Source organism: Lynx rufus, unplaced genomic scaffold, assembly GCF_022079265.1.
Source record: "Lynx rufus isolate CCGP_SWC_20201006 ecotype Redwood Valley unplaced genomic scaffold, mLynRuf1.p SCAF_2, whole genome shotgun sequence".
NCBI classification, from domain to species: domain Eukaryota; kingdom Metazoa; phylum Chordata; class Mammalia; order Carnivora; family Felidae; genus Lynx; species Lynx rufus.
The window spans coordinates 2,996,944-3,015,861 of record NW_025814834.1 but is presented as its reverse complement, the minus strand read 5'-3'; the positions used below and the strand labels follow the sequence as shown (position 1 = coordinate 3,015,861).

General features: G+C 49.4%; 1 protein-coding gene across 4 annotated transcripts in view; it reads left to right on the top strand.

Annotated features, from left to right (window-relative positions):
* The window catches only part of UBE2F (ubiquitin conjugating enzyme E2 F (putative)), a 53,390-nt gene that overhangs the window by 24,032 nt on the left and 10,440 nt on the right, over positions 1-18,918 (top strand). For all 4 annotated transcript variants that reach the window (XM_047082992.1, XM_047082993.1, XM_047082990.1 and 1 more), the window contains 2 exons: positions 10,111-10,178; positions 16,362-16,432. In XM_047082992.1, coding sequence (XP_046938948.1) covers positions 10,111-10,178; positions 16,362-16,432 — 139 coding nt within the window. The remainder of the gene's footprint in view (positions 1-10,110; positions 10,179-16,361; positions 16,433-18,918) is intronic.

Genomic DNA, 18,918 nt, shown 5'->3' with positions numbered 1-18,918 from the left:
CCCTTTTTCATTCCTGATATTGGTAATTTCGGTCTTCTTTTTTTTTTTTTTTTTCTTGATCATGTTAGCTTGAGGTTTATCCAGTTGATCTTTGCAAAGAACTCATTTTTGTTTTTCTCAGTTGTTTGTCCATTTCATTGATTTCTGCTCTGCTCTTATCTTTATTATTTCCTTCCTTTTATAGTGAGTTTAATTTGCTTTTCTTTTTCTGCCTAAGGTGGAAACTTAGATCGTTGATTAAAAAAATTTTTTACGCAATATTGGTTGAGGTGTAGGTTATATTCTTAACCTAATATTTTTGAGTGTCAGCCATGTTGTTTTTAATCAGTATTGTATCTTTTTTTGATGAGTTGTATTTTATCCTGTGAGTGTATACCAGTTTATCTGTTCACCAGTTGATAAGCCTTTGTGTCGTTTCCACTTTGGACCTATTATGCGTGAAGCTGCTGTCAAACCTTCTCATGTAGGTCTTTGCCAGCATGTTTTTATTCCCCCTGGTGACGGAATTACTGGGTTATGTGCTCAGAGTAAATTTACTTTATTAGACACCGCTATCTTGTTTTCCAAAGTGTAAGTACTGTTTTTCAGTCCTGCTAGCAGTGAATGAGAATTCCGGTTCCCTCACAATCTTGCGGACATCTTGGCAGTCTTTTCAATTTCAGCCATTATCGTGGGTGTGTGTCTCCTTGTGACCTTTATTTGCAGCTCTTCCTGTGTTTGTTTGCTGTTTGTGTATCTTCTTTGTTGAAGTGTCTATTCAAATATTTTTCCCATTTATAAATTGGGTTGCTTGTCCTATTGTCGAGTTGTAAGGTTTATATAACTGGATATAAGTTCTTTATTAAATACGTGGGGGGTTTTAACATAATAACAATTTTTTTATTAGTGTTACATATATATAAATTCTGATTAGGGAATTCTATAGCTGCATTGTAAATCTTGTGTATTACTGTGTATGTTCACCTAAATTTGTTTCTAAATGTATTAATTGTTAGATTCGTGTTTACTTAATTTGAACATTTAATTTATAAAAACACCCTAATTAGTACATGACAATAAAAGTGTAGCTTACATTAAGTCGTAAAATTTTAACTGATATATCTGTTAGCCGTATTAATGTCTAGTTAGTGGTGCATTCTTAGCTTTGTTTCAGAACTTTGGACTTAGAAAAGTTTCTAAATGTGAAATAAAGTAAGATCCCAATTTCTGAAAAAAGAAATATGTTTGGTTAGCCTGAAAGATGGGTTTGTTTCCACTCGTGAACATTTTGGAACATTTCAGCAATCATGGAGATTTAAACACATATGGACGTAGAGCACAATACTGATGCAGGCCTTGGCTTGACCTGCTTTGCAGTCTTATAGAACTTTAGGTGGTGGTCACAGCTACTATGTCAAGGTTTCAGACCCGGAGCATGTACTCCCTGGTTCTTTCTAGTTTGATTTTTAATTTTAATATGGAGATAACCATTATGAGGGACAGATTGGAAGAGGAACAGACTTTTTCCTAGCGAAGTCTTTTCTTTCCAATAACCCTAGAAATACAGGTGGCAGTTCTTCTCTTTACATGTAAGAGAAATGTGATGTGAGCTCTTAAGACTGTCAGTTTTCTGTCCTAGCATCAGCTAATCTTTGTTAGGAGAACATTCGCTGCTCTTTTCTTGGCTCCTTCCAAGAGCTCTGTTGACATGATGCTTCCTTGCGTACCATCACACTGAGTAAGTGACTTGTCTGATAAAACTCTGTTCTTATAGTAGCTTATGCCCCCTGCCTTTCACATGACTCCGAGGCACATTTCTTTCCTGGGACGCTCAAGTTTCCTGGAGTGACTGTGAAGTTAAATATCTGATTTCCCGTTTTTAAAACTGCTCATTACCATGCTTAAAACCTATTCTGATGGTCAGTAGTAAAAACATATATAATGTGGATAAAGCTGTTTAGATGTTGAACTTTTTGGCATTGTAAAAATTGGCAGCACACTTGGTTTCCTGACCCACCGCTTAGTGCCTTTTATGTGGCATAGGTTTTTTTCTTTATCTTTTGCAGAAATCATGTTTAGTGAGGTCTAATTGACGGACAGTTCACTGTTCTGGGGTGTTCCCTGCATTTGGACAGTGTGTCACCATCAGTATAATCGAGATAGAGAATGTTTCCGTCGCCTCAAAAAGGTCCCCCAGCCTCTGGCGGTCATTGTTCCTGTCGTTGTGCCTTTTCCAGAACGCCATGTAAATGGACCAAAACAGCATGGAGCATTTTGTCTGTGGGTGTTCTCATTTAGCACGGTGCTTTCGAGATGCATCCATTTGGTCGTGTGTATTGTCATTTCCACTGGCCATCACTGAATTTGAAGATGGGGCAAGAGCCACCAGAAAGGAATGCAGCAGCCCTGCCCGCTGTCTGAGCGTAGCCCCACGCTGCCTGTTTTGGACTTCTGATCTACCGAAGATAGTAAATTTGTGTTGTTGAAGCCACTGAGCTCGTGGTGATGAATTCTAGTAACAAGTCTACCAGTACAAATAGCTGTGCTTTCTGTGTCCTAGAGATCAAAGAAATACAAAGATCTTGTGTTGTTTTTTTTCCCAAGTATTTCTTAGCTTTACGTTTCACAGTTTGGTCTGTGACTTAGTTCTTTTTTTATGTGGGGCAAGAGAAGGATCTGGTTTCCCCTCCCCCTGCCATCCCTCCAGAGTGAAGGGGGAAGTGCTCCCTTCTGTTTCCTGGGACTGTGGATGAAGAGTTAGTATCGGTTCTGTACTCGGTGGTAGAATCTGCCAGGGAAGCTACCTAGCTCTGGAAGGTTGTGTTTTGTTTTTGTGGTAACATTTTAAGGACGAATACACTTTCTCTAGTAGATAGAGTAATTGGTGTCTTTCTTAAGGTTGTCCACATTTTCAAGTTTAGTGGTATAATGTTGTTCTTAATATCTTGTCCTATAAAGTTCTGTCGAGTCTCCTTGAACTCCTATTAGTGAAAGTGTGTTTTCTTTTCTTCTTGATCAGGCTAGCTAGAGGATTATCGATTTTATCAGTCTCTGCGAAGAGCCAGCTTTTGGGTTTATTGATTTTCCTCTACCATTTTTCGTTTCCTGATCCTATCTTTATTACCTTCCTTCAGCTTGTTTTCAGCTTAATTTGGCTTTTCCCCCCCAGTTCTTCAGGTGGAGGCTTAGACAGATAGTAGGATATTTCCATTTCCCTACCCAGCCTTCCTTTTACAGTTGTCCTGTCTCCTTTATGTACTCTGTGACCCAGCCTTCCATATCCTGTTTTCTTTTATCTGTTTCCCAGCGTAGTCACCACTCCTTCCTTGGGTCTGAATTTCCATCTGTTACTTTTCCTTCTGCCTGAAGAACATCCTGGATGTTCTGGATTTGTCTGTAGTACAGCCCCCCGGTGACGAGTTCCTTATTGTAGAGACCTCATTCTGCTGCCTCCTGACTTGTATTCTTTCTTATAAGTAGTCAGTGCTCATTCTTTGTTCCGCTTTATGTGTGCATTTTAGTCTCTGGTTGCTTTTAAGACCGTCTCTTTATCACGTTTTTAGCAGTCTGTCTGTGATGTTCTTTGATGTGATTGTTGACCTTACCTGGGCTTACTGAGCTTTCTGGATCTGTAGCTTTGGTTTTTGTCAAACTCACAAATAATTTGACCAACATTTCTTTAAATATTTTTTCTATAACTCCTGCCTGGGACCCCAATGGTCTATATTAATATCTCTTACATATCTATTACCTCCACACGTAAATTAGCCCCCATCGGGTCCCAGCGTGCTCACTTTTCTTTAGCAGCTGACTTAGTGTTTGTCTGCAGCTCCCGCGTGGCTCCCGACCCCATGTCACCGCCAAGTACCCGCCCACCTCCCCGGCTTGGCCCCACAGCGGGCTCGTGGCAGTCCTGGCTGCGGCTCTGTGCCCAGTCCGCCCTCCTGTGGACACTGCCTCTTTGTCTTCCCCGCCCCCACCTGCCCTCAGATCCCAGGGAGACAGCCTGGCCGGAAATGGCTCTGCCACCCGCTAGCTGTGGGGCTGTGGCCAGGACAGTTTCTTACTGCACGGGCCTCAGTTTCTTCTCTGAAGGGGTGATGATGTGCCTGTCCCACCGCAGTGGTGGAGACCGGGTGAGCGAATACGTGCATGAGCCCAGGTGACCGTGTGCGGTGCGTGCTCCGCGTGTCGGTGTGCTTAGGGTTGTGGTTGTCATCCCGATTTTGAGGGTGTACCTAACGGTACAAGCCTCCCCTGAACAGTCCAGCCCCCACAGCAGCCTCCCCTGAGATGAGCCGGCTTCACGTGCGCTGCGTCTCACGGTCCGACCGCGGATGTGTCTTCAGGTACTTCCGCGTTGGCCTGGGCACGCTGGGCGCCATCCCAGGCGTGAGGCAGATCCCGCCCTGGGCCACTGTTCGCGCAGCCCTCCGGCTCACAGTGGCTTTTACGTATTTGAAGGGCTGTGAAAAAGCCAACAAAACCGCGTATGCGACAGAGACCTGTGTCCCAAAGCCTGAAGCGTGCTTACCGTCTGGCTTTTTGCAGGAGTTTGCCGACCCCAGTCTACAAGCTCATCTTGGCAAGGACGCTGTTTTTGCTGACTTTTAAGTTTGAAATTTACATAATTTCCAGTGTGTTGTAAATATTGACATTTAAAGATAAAAGTATTATATTGCTCTTTAAAATGTTTCCAGTAGAATCTAAATAGCATGGATACGCCCACCATCATGCATTTTTGTAGAAATATGAATAAGCTCTAGTTCAGTGGTTGGAAAATGCTCATTGCTGCCTTTTCTCCTCTCACTCATATGTTTCTTCCACTCGTCCTATAGGATTGTATCCTAATGTGAACATTTTTCTGCCAAGTACTTTGTCACCTTGTCCTACTACTCTGTAAATACACGCGCGCGCACACACACACACATCTATGTGTATGTGTATAAGTTATTTAAAAAGTTTTTCTAACCGGAAGACTCTTCGGTCTTAAGCATTTTGTTCTGAACAGTTGTTAGTCATTGTTTTTACCAACTCCTGGTTCCTGCTTTTCCTCCTCGGTGCTGGCTGCCCCTTCTGTCTCCTCTCCCAGACCCCTCTAGGTGTGGGGGCCCCTAAGGCTTTGCCCCGTCCTCGGACCTTCATAGCTCATGAAATGTGAGTGCTTCCGTATAGTGAACAGCTCCCACCCTGCCCTCATCCAGCCCCGACCTCCCCCACACTCCAGAATCGTCTGCTGGCGATCAACGCCTCTGTTTGAATGTTGACAGGAAATCTCAGATCGACGCGTCCGATGTTGAACTTGGTGCAGTGATGCCCCTTGCAGCCTTTTGATCTTCCCGATGGCAACTCTGCCCTTTGCGTTGCGGGGTCAGAGACCTTAGCTCTTCTTTAGCTCCTCTCTTCACCACTCCCCACCCTCATCTGTCAGCAGATCCTGGTGGTGTTCCCATCGGAATATTTCCAAGGTCCTAACCAGCATGATCTCTCACCGGGGTTATTGTAACAGATCGCCTCCACAGGGCCTGCAGCCCAGCCCTCCTCTGCTCAGACCCCTCTCCGGGCTCCCCGCCTGGCTCTGCATAAAAGCCAGCACTCTTTCTGTGGTCTCTTTGGCCTCCGCTCCTCCTCTCCCCTGCCTCGCCTCTGGCTGCTGGAGTGCTCTCTGAACATACCCTGCTGTTTTCATGGGCCTCACCCGGCTCCCCCGCCTGGAGTGTTCTTCACCCCGATGGCCTCCGTTTTCAGGCCTTTGCTCTCTCCGACCACCCTGTGTAAAATTTCAACTCCTGCTCCCTTGGCTCCTTCACCTTCAAGGTCTCTTGCTGGTGTGTCACCAGGGCCCAGAACAAGGTCTGGCACATCATGAGCTCTCATCAGATATTTGCTGAATGAATGACTTTAAACAGGATGTTGTAAGCTTCGATGGTTATTAAACATAAAACAGCGTTTCATCTGAAATGGATCTGAGAATGATGGAGTTACCGTTAGCATTTTTCTCTGATTTGGTTGATGAATTTGTAAATGACCGTTCCTTTATGCTACAGAGAAGGAGTGCCAGTTTTCTTCCTTCATTTTGTTTTTATAGATGTAGACACTGAAGACTGCCTGATGAGAGAGGCATGGGAGGTGTTTTGTCACAGCTATGACATTCCATCCTTGGACTTCAGAATCCTATATTTTCTTGATCTTTCTGCTGACTGTTAGATCAGGTTCCTCCCTCCATTTTGTTGAAAGCAGAGAATTGGAACCCATCTGACTTGGAAAAGACTTTCTGAACACAGACATCAGAGCCCCTTAGCATCACGGTTTCTGAGGCGTTCATAAAAGCCACTTTCCCAAGACCTGTCAGCTGACCATTAATCATACCTGTCTTCACTTGGAAGCATCTTGTTTTATCTGAGATTCTCAGGAAGAGTTGAGAACTTTGAGATATTGGTTTTGTTGTACCCTTACCAATGTAAAAACTTAATGCTTTGTACTTCCTCAAAAGCTGGAAGCTGCAGGTTTAGCTCATTCAATGAATAAGAAATATCTCTCCGATGCTTTAGTAGGCAGAACCAGTTCTGATTGTCAGCTCAGTCAGCAGTCAGACTCACTCTCTCTTGGGAGAAGTGTTACTTATTTCTAGGATGTGCCATCCGCCGCCTCACTTCCGAGTTTAATTGCTGGCAGTTAGGTGAGGCTTGGACCCAGTCGCCTGGGCAGAAGAAGGTGCCATATGCCTGTGGCTTATTGATTCCCTGTTTGCTTGCTTCTCACAGTGATCATGTGTTCTTTTACAGTCCTCTAGGGATTGAATTCACTAAATGAAAACTTTTTAAATTTTTTGTTTTTATTTATGTTTGAGAGAGAGACAGAGGGTGAGCAGGAGAGGGGCAGAGAGAGAGGGAGACACAGAATCCCAAGCAGGCTCCAGGCTCTGAGCTGTCAGCACAGAGCCCGAAGTGGGGCTCGAAGTCACGAACCGTGAGATCATGACCTGAGCCGAAGTTGGATACCCAGCTGACTGAGCCACCCAGGTGCCCCAAAGCCTCTAAGTGAAATTTTAATCCTTGTTGCCATCAGACTCCGCAAGATGTCTGAATTCAAGACGTTCCAATATGAACTGGGATGTCTTCTTTATAACACCATACTCTGCCCTTAACAGAACTGAGTGTCAGATGGGGAAAGCACAACCCTGCCACGTGCCTCCATTTCCTGTGACCTTTGTCCACTGGGATGTTTGTGCCTTGGGGCAGTGCATCATGGTAAGAAGAGAGCTGAGAAGTCAACCTTCTGCTTCTAGTGGGGACAGCTATGAGAAGGGAGAGGGAAGGAGTGGCCGGTGGGAGTCTGACCTCGTGAGACTGTCAGGCAGCTTTCTTTTAGGGAATGCACCCGGACACTGGCCACCTAGAAGTGGATTCTCCTGGAGCTGTTTGTGCCCACATACCCCTCGGCCAGTCTCCTCCCAGGGATACCCCTAACCTGGCTGAAAGTCAGTGGCATACGGTTCCTCTCCTTGTAACCCTGAGGGGCGGGGATAGGCCGGCCCAGTGAGCTGGATGCCAGGAACTTTCCTGCTGCGTTTCACTGTTGTACTCGAACTGTTGTCCCAGTTATCTGAGAAGCAGGAGGTTTTCAGTCGCGGCAGCCTCACACAGTGACGCAGTGGGCCGTCCCAGACTTGGATGTGGCACACACTGGGTTACGGACGCTATACACGAACCCCGTGCCTGCTGGTCCAGAGCTGTGCGGCCTTTCTCAGTCTCCACCCTGCAAGGCGCCAGCTTGGGAGCCGGACCCGCGAGGTGGGTCAGCAAGAAGTCTTCACTGGGGCCTTCGCTGAGAAAATCACAGGAAATAAGAGATGCTCTTAAGTGTGTTTCCTCTCCGTACAGTCTGCTTGCTCCCCAGCTGCTTTTTAAGTAGGACACGGCGTCTCTAGGCAAATTCAATAAATAAATAGAGTGGCTCGGGTCCCAAAGCTGTGTATGTCCTTAGACGAGGAGACAAGGAGTGCTGCCTCAGCAGCAGATCATTCTCCTGACACAGACAAAAACTAGAACTCTCCGCTTCCTGTCTGTCTTCAACCAGTTCAGAGACGATAAATTGTAGTCATTATTAAATGAGAGTTTGGCTAGGACAGAGGAGTATGGTAAAATCAAACCCCCATTAGACCAAATCACAGTTTCTCTGGAACTGGTTGGCAGCCTTGTTGAAACTATATAATGGTGAAGTGGAAGGCCAACTAGAGAAAAACCATAGTGTGGCAGGATGCGGTGACTGGAGCACAGCCTGGAGGAGCGAGAACAGGCGAGAGCAGACGCGGTGCTGCACCGGGAGCTGGGGCGACAGCACGCACAGCGCCCGCCGCACCGCGTGCAGAGCCCAGCGCCAGATCCCCCTGCCGCGGCGGGCACCCGGTGACACAGGAGCCTCGCAGCCGCAGAGCCTCTGGTGGGCATGGCTGTGCTCTCATGACTGCCTACCTGCGACGCCCCTTGTTTGCAGAGTTCTTGTATCTGGAGGGAAAATTTTTCCCCCAAAACAGTCTTTTCTAAAGACTCTCGGTGCTGTCAGTCACTGATCCAGGGGTGCCAGGGAGGGCTAGAAATAGCCGTATCAGATGAGTGGGGAAGGGTAGAATAATCTAGGCCGTATGATGGTCGAGGCTAGCAGTGAGGAAGAACATGCTGCCTCGTTCCCGTGAGTGAGTGGGCTGCAAAGTACATGAAACCGTAAGATCGCTGTGAGAAAGTAGGGAAATCAGATGTTTCTGTCATCTGGGTTGGGAAAGATCTTTGTAAGCACAGGACCAAGGACAAACCACAGAAAGACGGGCTTCAGGGTGAGAAGTAGTTGAACCACAAAATCAGTGATAAACCAGCAGACTAAGAAACACTGTAACAAATACAAAAGGCAGAGGTTGATCTTCCTAAGAGCTTTTCTATATTGGTAGTTAAAAGATGAATACTTCGGTGATAAAAGGACAGTTAAAGAACATCAGTCATTCGGTTCTTGCTTTAAAAATGACCCATAATATGAAATAAATTTCAGCCTCACTGCTTTTCAGATGAATGTAAAACAGAAATGTGGACTTTCTCCTCTGTCACACTGGCAAAGAATGAAAACACCGGGGTCTGTAAATGTTGACACAGTCTCGGAAAATTGTTGTAGTGATGATCTGTTTGACACTAACAACTCTGTGTTAAATATTTATTTTATGTAAGCAGCTGAGGGAAGCAATAATATGTAGTATTGTTGATTTGTTCACAGTGATAAATATTTGGGGGAAAGTTGAACTTTCTTATTAAAGATGGTGTTAATTTTGCCAGATTGTGAAGTTCAGAGTAACTGAAAACCCCGGTGCATTTCCGGCTTGGAGCGCAGGCGTGTTGGAGCGCCCTCTGCTGGCAGCAGCACGAGTAGCGCCCACAATTCACCAGCAGGCCAGGCTCGCCTGGGGCGGGTGGACTCTTAGCAGAGGCAGAGGCAGCTGGCGCAGTTGCGACTGTGCTGTGGGGTCTGTGACCTGGTGCCACCCTGCCTCTACACGTCCTCCTGCATGCCCACCGGTGCCCTCCAGCCCCGTTCCAGGGGGCGCGCTCAGTTCAGAAGGCTGCACCGAGCCCTCAGCCAGTTGGCTCGCAAGTGTTGACTGTGCACGCTCACTGGGGCAGGGGCTGTGTGCTTCACTGCCTGTCCCCAGGGCCTGGAGCACCCCTCGGACCTGACACTCTCATGGGGCAGCCAGCCGTAAAGAGATGACCTTGCAGCTTACCCAGGATGGTTACCTGTCATGAGATGTGTTTGAAGGGGGCACACCGGTGCTGTGATGCGGAGTGGGACGGGGCCGAGGTGAGAACAGGGCTACCCGGGCCGGCTCTGGGCGACTGAGGGATGCCAGCGCCTCCCCTGAGCGCACATGGCCGGCGAGGAGACGGACAGCAGGCAGGGTCGCGGGGAGCCGATTTAAGTTCATCATCAGGGCAGGGGCAGGATTTGGTGACGTAGCGAAGGAATCCTGCAGTCTTGGTTTTAAACTCTTAATTCTCTGTTTTTGCCGTATCCTAACATAGTGTTTGCTTTCTGTTAACTTTTTTTTTAATTGAAAGGATTTTTTGTTTTGTTTTGTGTTTTTGATAGATGAGGGTTACTACCAGGGTGGAAAATTTCAGTTTGAAACTGAAGTTCCTGATGCGTACAACATGGTGGTGAGTAGCCTGCGTTTGAGCCGTTGTTTCCCCTTCGCGTGGCTGGGTGGCCGTCCCGGGGCCCAGCACACCCCCACTGCATTGGGTCCCCCCAGTCCTGGGACTGAGTACAAAATGGCCAATATTTCTGGTTGGTGTTACTCGTCAGCAGGATTTAGAGCCTTAGGAGGGAGAGTCGTTTCTCAACAAGTACTTGGGACTACTGTGTGCCAGGCAGCCTGCACTGGGACCTCCGCTCTGCCTAGGCTGGGACCTTCCCTGGGAGCTGCCTGTATGGTTCATGTAAATCCTATCTGTTACATTCTAGCACTGAAGAGGAAGGCATTTTATTTAAAACCGTAGTTCTGTTTATGGTATGGCACCAAAACCCTCGAAGTGTAGAAAACATGTACTTAAGAATTTCAGAAAAGAAGAATGCCTTATAGGTTTAAACCATAATTTATACCCATAGCTACATGTTAATCTCTCAAAGACCCACCCTAGGTAATATTCACACCAAATACTGTCACATTCTATCTTTATCAGTTAGGAAGGTGAGACAAAGTAGAAAGTTACCATAGCGTGAGAAAAGCAGTGAATAGCAGACAACAGAGCTATCGAGCAGGGACAGGAAACTAATTTATGTGAATTCAGAGAAGGAAAGGAGAGGGTCATTTTGGGAAAGTGGTCGGGCCATTTGAGCTTTAAGGAGAAACAGGATTGGACTTGTCCTGACTTGGGTTGGCCCATAACGAGGGGAGGGTGGTGTTGAGGTGACGTCGAACTTTCTGGAACTGTGTTGACAGGTACAGAAATGAGAATTAGCAGCCTGCGTGCGGTGGATTGACCAAGTCGACCTGAAGGAAGAATCAGGGTTGGGGAGTAGTGGGGAGGAATGAGAAACTCAGATTTGAGGGTTGTTGAGCATTTTCACTTTGGCCTGAGAAACTAGTGACAGTTGGGAACATCTTCACAATTTTGAACTTATATATATGTGCGTAAACATCCCCCTGATGCTTCCTAGTCCTCTCTAGGCTTATCAAATAGGAAAGAAAAATCCACTGGTAAAACTAAGCCCCTTGTTAACCTGAGGCTGCGGATACTGGGGACACCACGTGTCCAGTCACTTTACCTGCAGAGACTCCGTGTTGTCTGACAAGTGGGATTAGGCTCCCCTGCCCTGGGCCCTGGGCCCTGGGCCCTGGCCCCACCACTGGGGTGCAGTTCAGGGGCCGTCACACTTTTTTGTGTGAAGCCAAACCTTTACCTTTACGGGGCCACGACATTAAAATTTCTTTCTGAACGTAGCTTATGAGGATGGGGTAGAGTTGGCAGTAAGGGAAAAAATACATTTTGAAGCAAAGACAGGAAAATACGCACTTCAGGTCTTTGTCCACGCATCCGTCCAGCTACCTACTGACTTTGCATATTTCCCTAGTCACAGACCGAGGAGTCTGGCTCCACAGAACCCCGTACCCCCTCAGGTGAGATGTGGCTGGAGAGGTTTGGCTTCAGCACAGATGTTTACAATTCCAGGGGCTCTTTTGATGTTTTCTGGAAACAGCCAGGCATACGGTACTTAAGATTCCAGACTTTTCAATTATCTGGACGTACTCTAAGGATTCCTCATCCAAAGAATGTTAAATTAAAGGATGGTAAGTTTGTGACAGTCTTTTTGGAGAGGCAGTGAGTGTTTGAGGAGGGGGGTGGCTTGGGGAGGGCCTTAGCATGAGCTGGTAGACTTTTCCAACAAGCCTTGCGGGATCTGAGACCCGCTGTCGCGGGTACGTGAGGCACCACTGAGTAGCAGAGTGTCGGAAGAGGGCGGAGCATGAGAAGATGCCAAGGAAGGAACCGAGTTTTGTTGAGAGCTTTCATGTGCCAGGTGCCCCCGCTCACTTGTGTCCCTCCCCGGGAGTTCCCTGGGGGACATTAATATGCTCATGTTCATGCGTCAGGAAGCTAGGGCCCAGAGGGCTACAGTTGGGAACTTCCCTCGTTAGCTTTGCCAGAATAAACCATCAGGTGCTGAAGTGGATTCCTGCCCAGGGCTGCCTGGCTACCTAGCGTGTGCCCTTCTCGCCAAACCGGGTGGCCACTCTGTAGTGAGAAAATGTTTGTCATGTTGTCCTGTCCCTGTGTGACTTCTTCCAGAAACGGAGAGAATGGGACACGGCATAAACAAGATAGAAAACCACTGGGCCTTGAGGCCGTGTTTTTTTATGTTAATTAGTGATTTATGATGATTTTACATTTTTATATTTAGTTTCTATCTCCTTTGGGAAATTTCTGAATGATCGGCTGGTTTGATTTCATCAGGAATGAAACCAGTGTCCTCAAGCAAGGGGCACGGAGGGGCCAGCCTCTCCGGGTGGACCCAGGCCCTGCTGCTGTTAGGACCTCTCCCCCCGCCCCCCCCCCCACAGGCCCCTTTGCCTGTCCCACCGCCTCGTCCAGGCTGAGACGGTACAGTGGTCCCTGGGGCGGGGGGTGGGGAGGTGACACCGTCCCCGGGAACCCGAGCGTGGCTGATACAGAGGTACTTGTGTTTACTCTTTTTGTATTAATCTTCGCTTACCTAACTCCTCGGTGTCCCTTTCGGCCACACTGGCGGCTCCCCGAAGCAAAGCGGGGTCTGGAGCACCTTTCTTTCGCTGTATTTCCAGTGCCCGCCACATGGTGCGCACTTGTCCCGCGGGGGGCGCGCTCCGCCCATATGAACCTGCGTACAGGAGATGAAACCAGCATATGAAAATGCGTAGGTTACGGGCATTTGGGGCAGAGATTGTGAGAGTAAACTGCAGGGACGCGTGCTTCATCTGCATGAGGAGACGGCCAGCCTGGGAGGGCCCCGTGGAGCCGCCTCGCTCATTTGTTCTTATGCTTTTATGTTCTTTGTAAGGACTTTGCTAACACCCCTAACACGGCACCCCTAACGCGGTAACTTTTTTTTATTTCACCATCATAACAAGATTAACGTATGTTTTCACGTCAATTAACATAATTACATCATCATTAGAACACTTCACTATATGCGTCGTGGTTTTAAGTCAGTCCTTTATTGTTGGTCGCCGGTTGACCAGTTGTTGACAGTACGAACCAGACTTTCTGTAGATAGTAAATATTTCAGGCTTTGTGAACCGTTTTTGGTCTCTACCACGTATTCTTTTTTTCCGTCACAAACTATGTGGGGTTTTTTTAAACGATCTTTTAAAAACGTAGAAACCATACTCAGATCCCATGCAGAGACAGGCCCGCCTGCACTTGGTTCACCAGGCTGCGGTTCGCTGCCCCCCTGGCGTGAGCAGCTCTGTCGTGCGTCCCAGACAGCACTTGCCGTACGTCTGCCCCTGCCTGTGGCCTAAGCCGTTAGACGTAGAATTAAGACCGTGGAGTAACGGATACCGGGTTTGAAGCTCTTCGTCAACACTATTAAATCCGCCCCCCCAGAGGTCATGCCGGCAGCCTCCTCCCCATCACTGCCTGGAAATTCCCTTTTTCCTCACAAAGATGGAATGTTTTGATTATTTTGATCTCTTTGCCATTTTGGGAGGAAATAAACGGTATCTAATTGTCATTTGAGTTTTTGTTTCTCAACTAAGTAGGGTGCTAAATATTTTTTCCTATTTATGAGCTTTTTATGTTCTTTATGAACTGTAATTATGTCCTTAGCCCCTTTTTCCATTGGGATGTTTGTTTTTCTTGCAAGAGTTCTTAGCTAGAATTTATATGAAACTTTTTTCCCCAGTTTTCTTGGTTGTACTGTAAGGATTTTTGTTTTTCCTTTGTGTTTTGATGTTGTTCTGTAAAAGTTTGAGGTTTTTGTGCTTCACCACTGTCCTCAAATCTACTTTTGTTTTACAAGTTTTTCTTGTTATGAAATGCTTAAAACAGGCCTTCAGACTCACCAAGGTAACTCGTCAGCTTTTTCTTCCAGTGCTCAAAAAAAAATGTTTTTAACGTTTATTTTTGAGAGACAGAGCGAACAAGTGCGCGCACGCGTGTGTGCGAATGGGGGCGGGGCAGAGAGAGAGGGAGACGCAGAGTCCGAAGCAGGCTCCAGGCTCCTAGCTGTCAGCCCAGAGCCCGACGCGGGGCTCGAACCCAGAGACCGTGAGATCGTGACTTGAGCTGAAGTTGGACGCTCAACTGACTGAGCCACCCAGGCGCCCCTCTTCCAGCACTCTTCTAAAGTTCTGTGTCATTTGTGTTTAATGCATCTGGAATACGAGTCTTAAGGGGGGATCCGACTGGGGTTTTCCAGATAGTTTGCCAGATGGATTCTGATGGAAGAATCCCTTTTCCCCCCACTGGTTTGCACTGCAGTAGCGGTCACATGTCAAACTCAGCCTGTGACGGGGCGGGTGGCAATGCCGGGTAGCAGGTGGAGCTGGGTATTTCTTGTCTGTCTTGCCTTAGGGGGGTCGAGGCAGCAATTTGTGTTTGGAAAGCGTGTGTCAGAATCCGGGTCCGGGGTTCTGATTTGCTCTCTGTTATGGGGACCGAGGCTTAGAGGACGACCATCGACGGGGACAGGGGAGGTGTCTGTGCTGGCATCTAACTGTGGAGGGTGTAAAGGGACAAAGGGGGGGGGCAGTTGCAGTCAGATACTTGGAGATCTAGTGAACACTAGGCGAGGTGACAAGAGTGTCGGGGACTCTCTAGACGGGAGGGAGAGCGGGCCTTCGGGTTCCCTCAGATTCATACAGCCCGGAGTGCCAGCCTGCCCCCGCCCCCACCCGCAGGCCTCGCCGGAAACGCACAGCCACGGCATAGTTTCTGTCAAAGGCCTTCCAGTTTACCTGCAGGAAAGCAAATTAGAGCATATTAAGTTGGTTGAAACTCACTCTGAACCTAATCCTGTAATCTTTGGACACCTACATTTGCAGACCTGGATTAAGCCCTTGGGGAGTTTCTTGGTGTGATGATTTTTCGTGTCAGTAGAAAGATTTAGGAGGGTGCTGGAAAGTGCGTCTGTTTTGTACAGACAAGACGGTGGAACTCTTCAAGGACTGGAAAAACGCAGGAGAGCCTTTGGGCGGTGAAATACTTTGTAGGTTAGTAACAGATAAACATCTGATTATGGAGACTTTACAAAAGAATAGCATCATAACCGCACGTGATACACTGGGAAGACGAAGACGTCGCCCCCTGTGACAAAGGGCTCCCACTTGAGTATCTGTGAGATGACGTGTCTGTGAGACTTGGCGAGGTGACCCTTGCATGCCTGACCAGCTCCATCCCGGGGGGACCTGTCTCACACACGGGAGCGGACACACGGGCTGGTCGAGCCCAGCCTGTGGGACGGGTGGGAGGCAGCCTGTGAATGCCCAGTCATGGGAACTGGCTCGTGAAATGCTAGTATCTGTGCCACGGCAGGCGAGGAACCCCAAAACCATCTGAAATGGTGAGAGATGCACGTGAAAAAGTAGAGCGCACACGCCCCCGTGCCTCTAAAGAAAAACGGATGTGCCGGAACACAGCTCTGCCTAGAAGAGAGGCTCGAGGTGCAGGTCAGATGTGAATGCAGATTATTTCTGGGTGGGATCATCACATATCACAAAAGGAAAGATCTTGCCCTGTGTTTTTGTAGCTTTATTCCTCAAACAAGTCCAGACTGCTTTTATTATGGAGTCACTTTAAAAGGACGGCTTTCTGCAAACATGCCTCCTCATAAGCGAAGTCCGTGTGCCTCATTCCCACATACTCGTTTTCATTCTCTCTCCCTCCCGTGAGTGTAAAGCAGACTAAGACGTGGGTGTGAGACAGTGTACGTGCAGTAGCATCTTCAGAAACACCTGCACGGGGACCCAGCTACCACTGGAAGGAGCGGTGACCGCAGCCACAGCTCGGCAGCTTAGCACGCAGGGCCCCCGTGTGAACTGGGCCGGTGGCACAGCGTGGGCTCATCCGCAGCCCCTGCAGGGGGGCGAGAGGGGGCCGAGGCCCAGCCACCAGCACCACGCGCCCGCGGGCCCCGGGACTTGTAGAAGCCTTGTGTTAGGGGTGCGGGCAGGCTTTGTCAGGGAGACTGGCACGTGTGGATGCGGCGTGAAGACCACTCCCACGCGGGTGACACGAGCCGGTGTCCAGAGCTGAAGACTGGTTGACCGCGCAAACAGTGGAACGAGGGCTAGATGGGGTCTGTGGCAGCAGGCATGATTTGGAGAGCCCGTGATCTCTTCCTTTCTCTCTGTGTTGCAGCCTCCCAAAGTGAAATGCCTGACCAGGATCTGGCACCCCAACATCACAGAGACGGGCGACATATGTCTAAGGTGGGTTTCTCTTCTTTCCCGTCTTCTGTGTTTGTGAGCACTGGACGTTCGGACATGTTGTCTCCGCTGAGAGAAGATTTTGAGGCTGGGCTAAGATCAGGGAGGTTTGGGAAACCGACCTCGGGGCTTTGGGCCGCACTCTCCTGACCGGAGGGCCCCCCACCCCCAGCCTGCCTCTGCCTCCAGCCCCACGTCCTCCTGGGCCCTCTGGTGGCCAAGACCGCTGCCGGTCCCGGTGCAGCCTGTCGCCCGCCCGGGATGCTCCCTCTGGGGCTCCTTGCCCTTTCTTCCCCTTCTGAGGTAGCGACAGGCTGTAGTCCCTCCGTGTGGCCGATTTGAGCCAAGAAGGCAACATGTGGTTAGTAAAATCCAGGGGAGGGGGAGGAGTGTAGATGTCCAGTTTAAGAAGACCTGGCCATTTGTACTTAAGATGCCCTCTCTTTACCGAAACAGTCTTGATGTGCATGAGCAGGACAACGTCCCAGAACTTCGTGTCACTTGTGGCCCGTGTGTGCCCCTCCCTCCCAGTGGGGGATGATCAGGGATCCGCGATTCCCCACTTCTTAAGGCTCATGTAGAGACCTGGAGAAGGCGTGTGGTTTGTTGTTTGTAAGTAAGTTTAGCACTTGGGCTTTGTCTTGGTGTGTCCTGCCAGTCTCTAGTTGGGGGGGGGGGGGTGTCGGTGCAGGGCCTCTGGTGCCAGATCGCCTCACGATGGCGTGGTTGTGACTTCGGCAGGTTATGTAACTGTCAGCTGCGGCCTGCAGAGGGGGCGTTAGCATTTCCTCTGCTTCCCTCCTGCGATTCAGTCCCCCTTCTCCCTCAACGGTCAGCACCGGCTCCCAGGTCAGCTCGCATGTGGTGACCCCATTCTTGCATATCAGCCCCCTTTTTTATAGACAGAAACGCATTTTACAAGAGGCTCCCTTTTTCAAATCTGTCCTTTGAGTATCAACACTTCTAAAATCTGACTTCTCCAGCGTTAGGTTGTACATGGTACCCACTCCAGCCTTATCCCCCGAGGCCGTTGCCGGGGCTCGCTCTCCGGGGGCTCCGAGCACTCCTTCTCTGTCCCGTCCCTTCCTCGGTAGCAATTAAGGCCAGAGCGGGAATTCCTCTCGTCACTTTTGCCGTCTTCTGAGAAATCACGTTCTAGCAAAGTATCAGGAGAGCTCAGCAGATGGCCGCCAGCAACAAACTCCAGAAACCTCAGAGGAAAATCATTGATAGATTTGGCCTCGTTCAAATTAAGAATACAGAACACAGAAGTGAGAGGGAAAAGGTCAGCTGTGTTACATCCTTCGTACGGACGTGGTCTTTACCACTCGGTATGAGAAAGGTGGACACAGCCACGAGGAAAAACGAGCACCGGCTACAAGCGGTGACTCGTACGAGAGTCGCGGGTGGGTGGGTGGGTGGGAAGCTCTGAGGGGTGTTTAGTCTCCGTGGTAACCAGCGAGGCGCCTGGAAACGACGAGGTGCCACTCGCCACTCCTCAGACTGTCTGGTACGAAAGCAGATACCCGGTGGGATGTGAGAGAGAGGGGGAGAGAGCAGGCTGTCACATCACCAGCACGGGAGGGCGGTTCTATCTGGGTACTTTTGTTGGTCCTTCAGATCTAAGGTCTCCATTTAACTTACATTTACCCTTGGACTCGTCAGCTGCACTTGTAGGGATTTATCTGTGGGAAGTAAGGCGCCAGATTTAAGTATAAAGACCTCATCTAGTGAAAAACTAGACCGCGTCCAGCGGTGGCTTAGTCCACAGCTGACCTGCGGCGTCTCCTGAATGGAGAGAAAGACAAGCCTGGCCCACGCCCTCCTGGTCCATAGTGAGTGCCGGGCACCAGTTACCTGGATCCGTCACTCAGCACCACTGACTGGTGCCTGCTGCCCTGGGGGCCTTGTCTGGTACACAGCAGTCCTTCCCTGTCTCTGTGAGTCTTGCTCTGCTCCCACCGGCGGCCCTGCCCTCCTCCTGGCTCAGGGTCAGAGGTGAGAGGTGCCGTGTCTGTGGGATTAGAGGGCCCCGGGCCTGGATTCCGGTGGTTGCACTCGAGACTTTTTCTCCTGGGGTCCAAGCTTCCGGCGTAGTCCCTGAGGCACCGTCTGCTCCCTTGGCTGCTGCCCTCGCTGATGGGCTGTCACCTGAGCTCCTGCAGGATTGCCACCTGCCGAGGCTGGGCTAGAACTTCCAGTGACCCTGTGCCCCCTCCACAGTGTCACTCTGCCCAGACCTGTGGCTTGCGACCATGGGCGCCGCCTGCCCGATTATGGGCACTCCCCACTCCCGCCCCTGTCACTGCCCTTGCTGGGCGCCCCTGGCCTCCGCGTTTAGAGCCCTCCTGCTCTGGCTGTGCTGTCGGCGGGGAAGCTCGAGGGTTCTGACTGGTCAGCCAGTTGAGCCGGCTTCCTTCCTTTCCTCCGCCTGTCAGCTCGTGGTGGTGGTCTTTGCTTTACGGGGCTTGCCGGCTGGTGGGAGACAG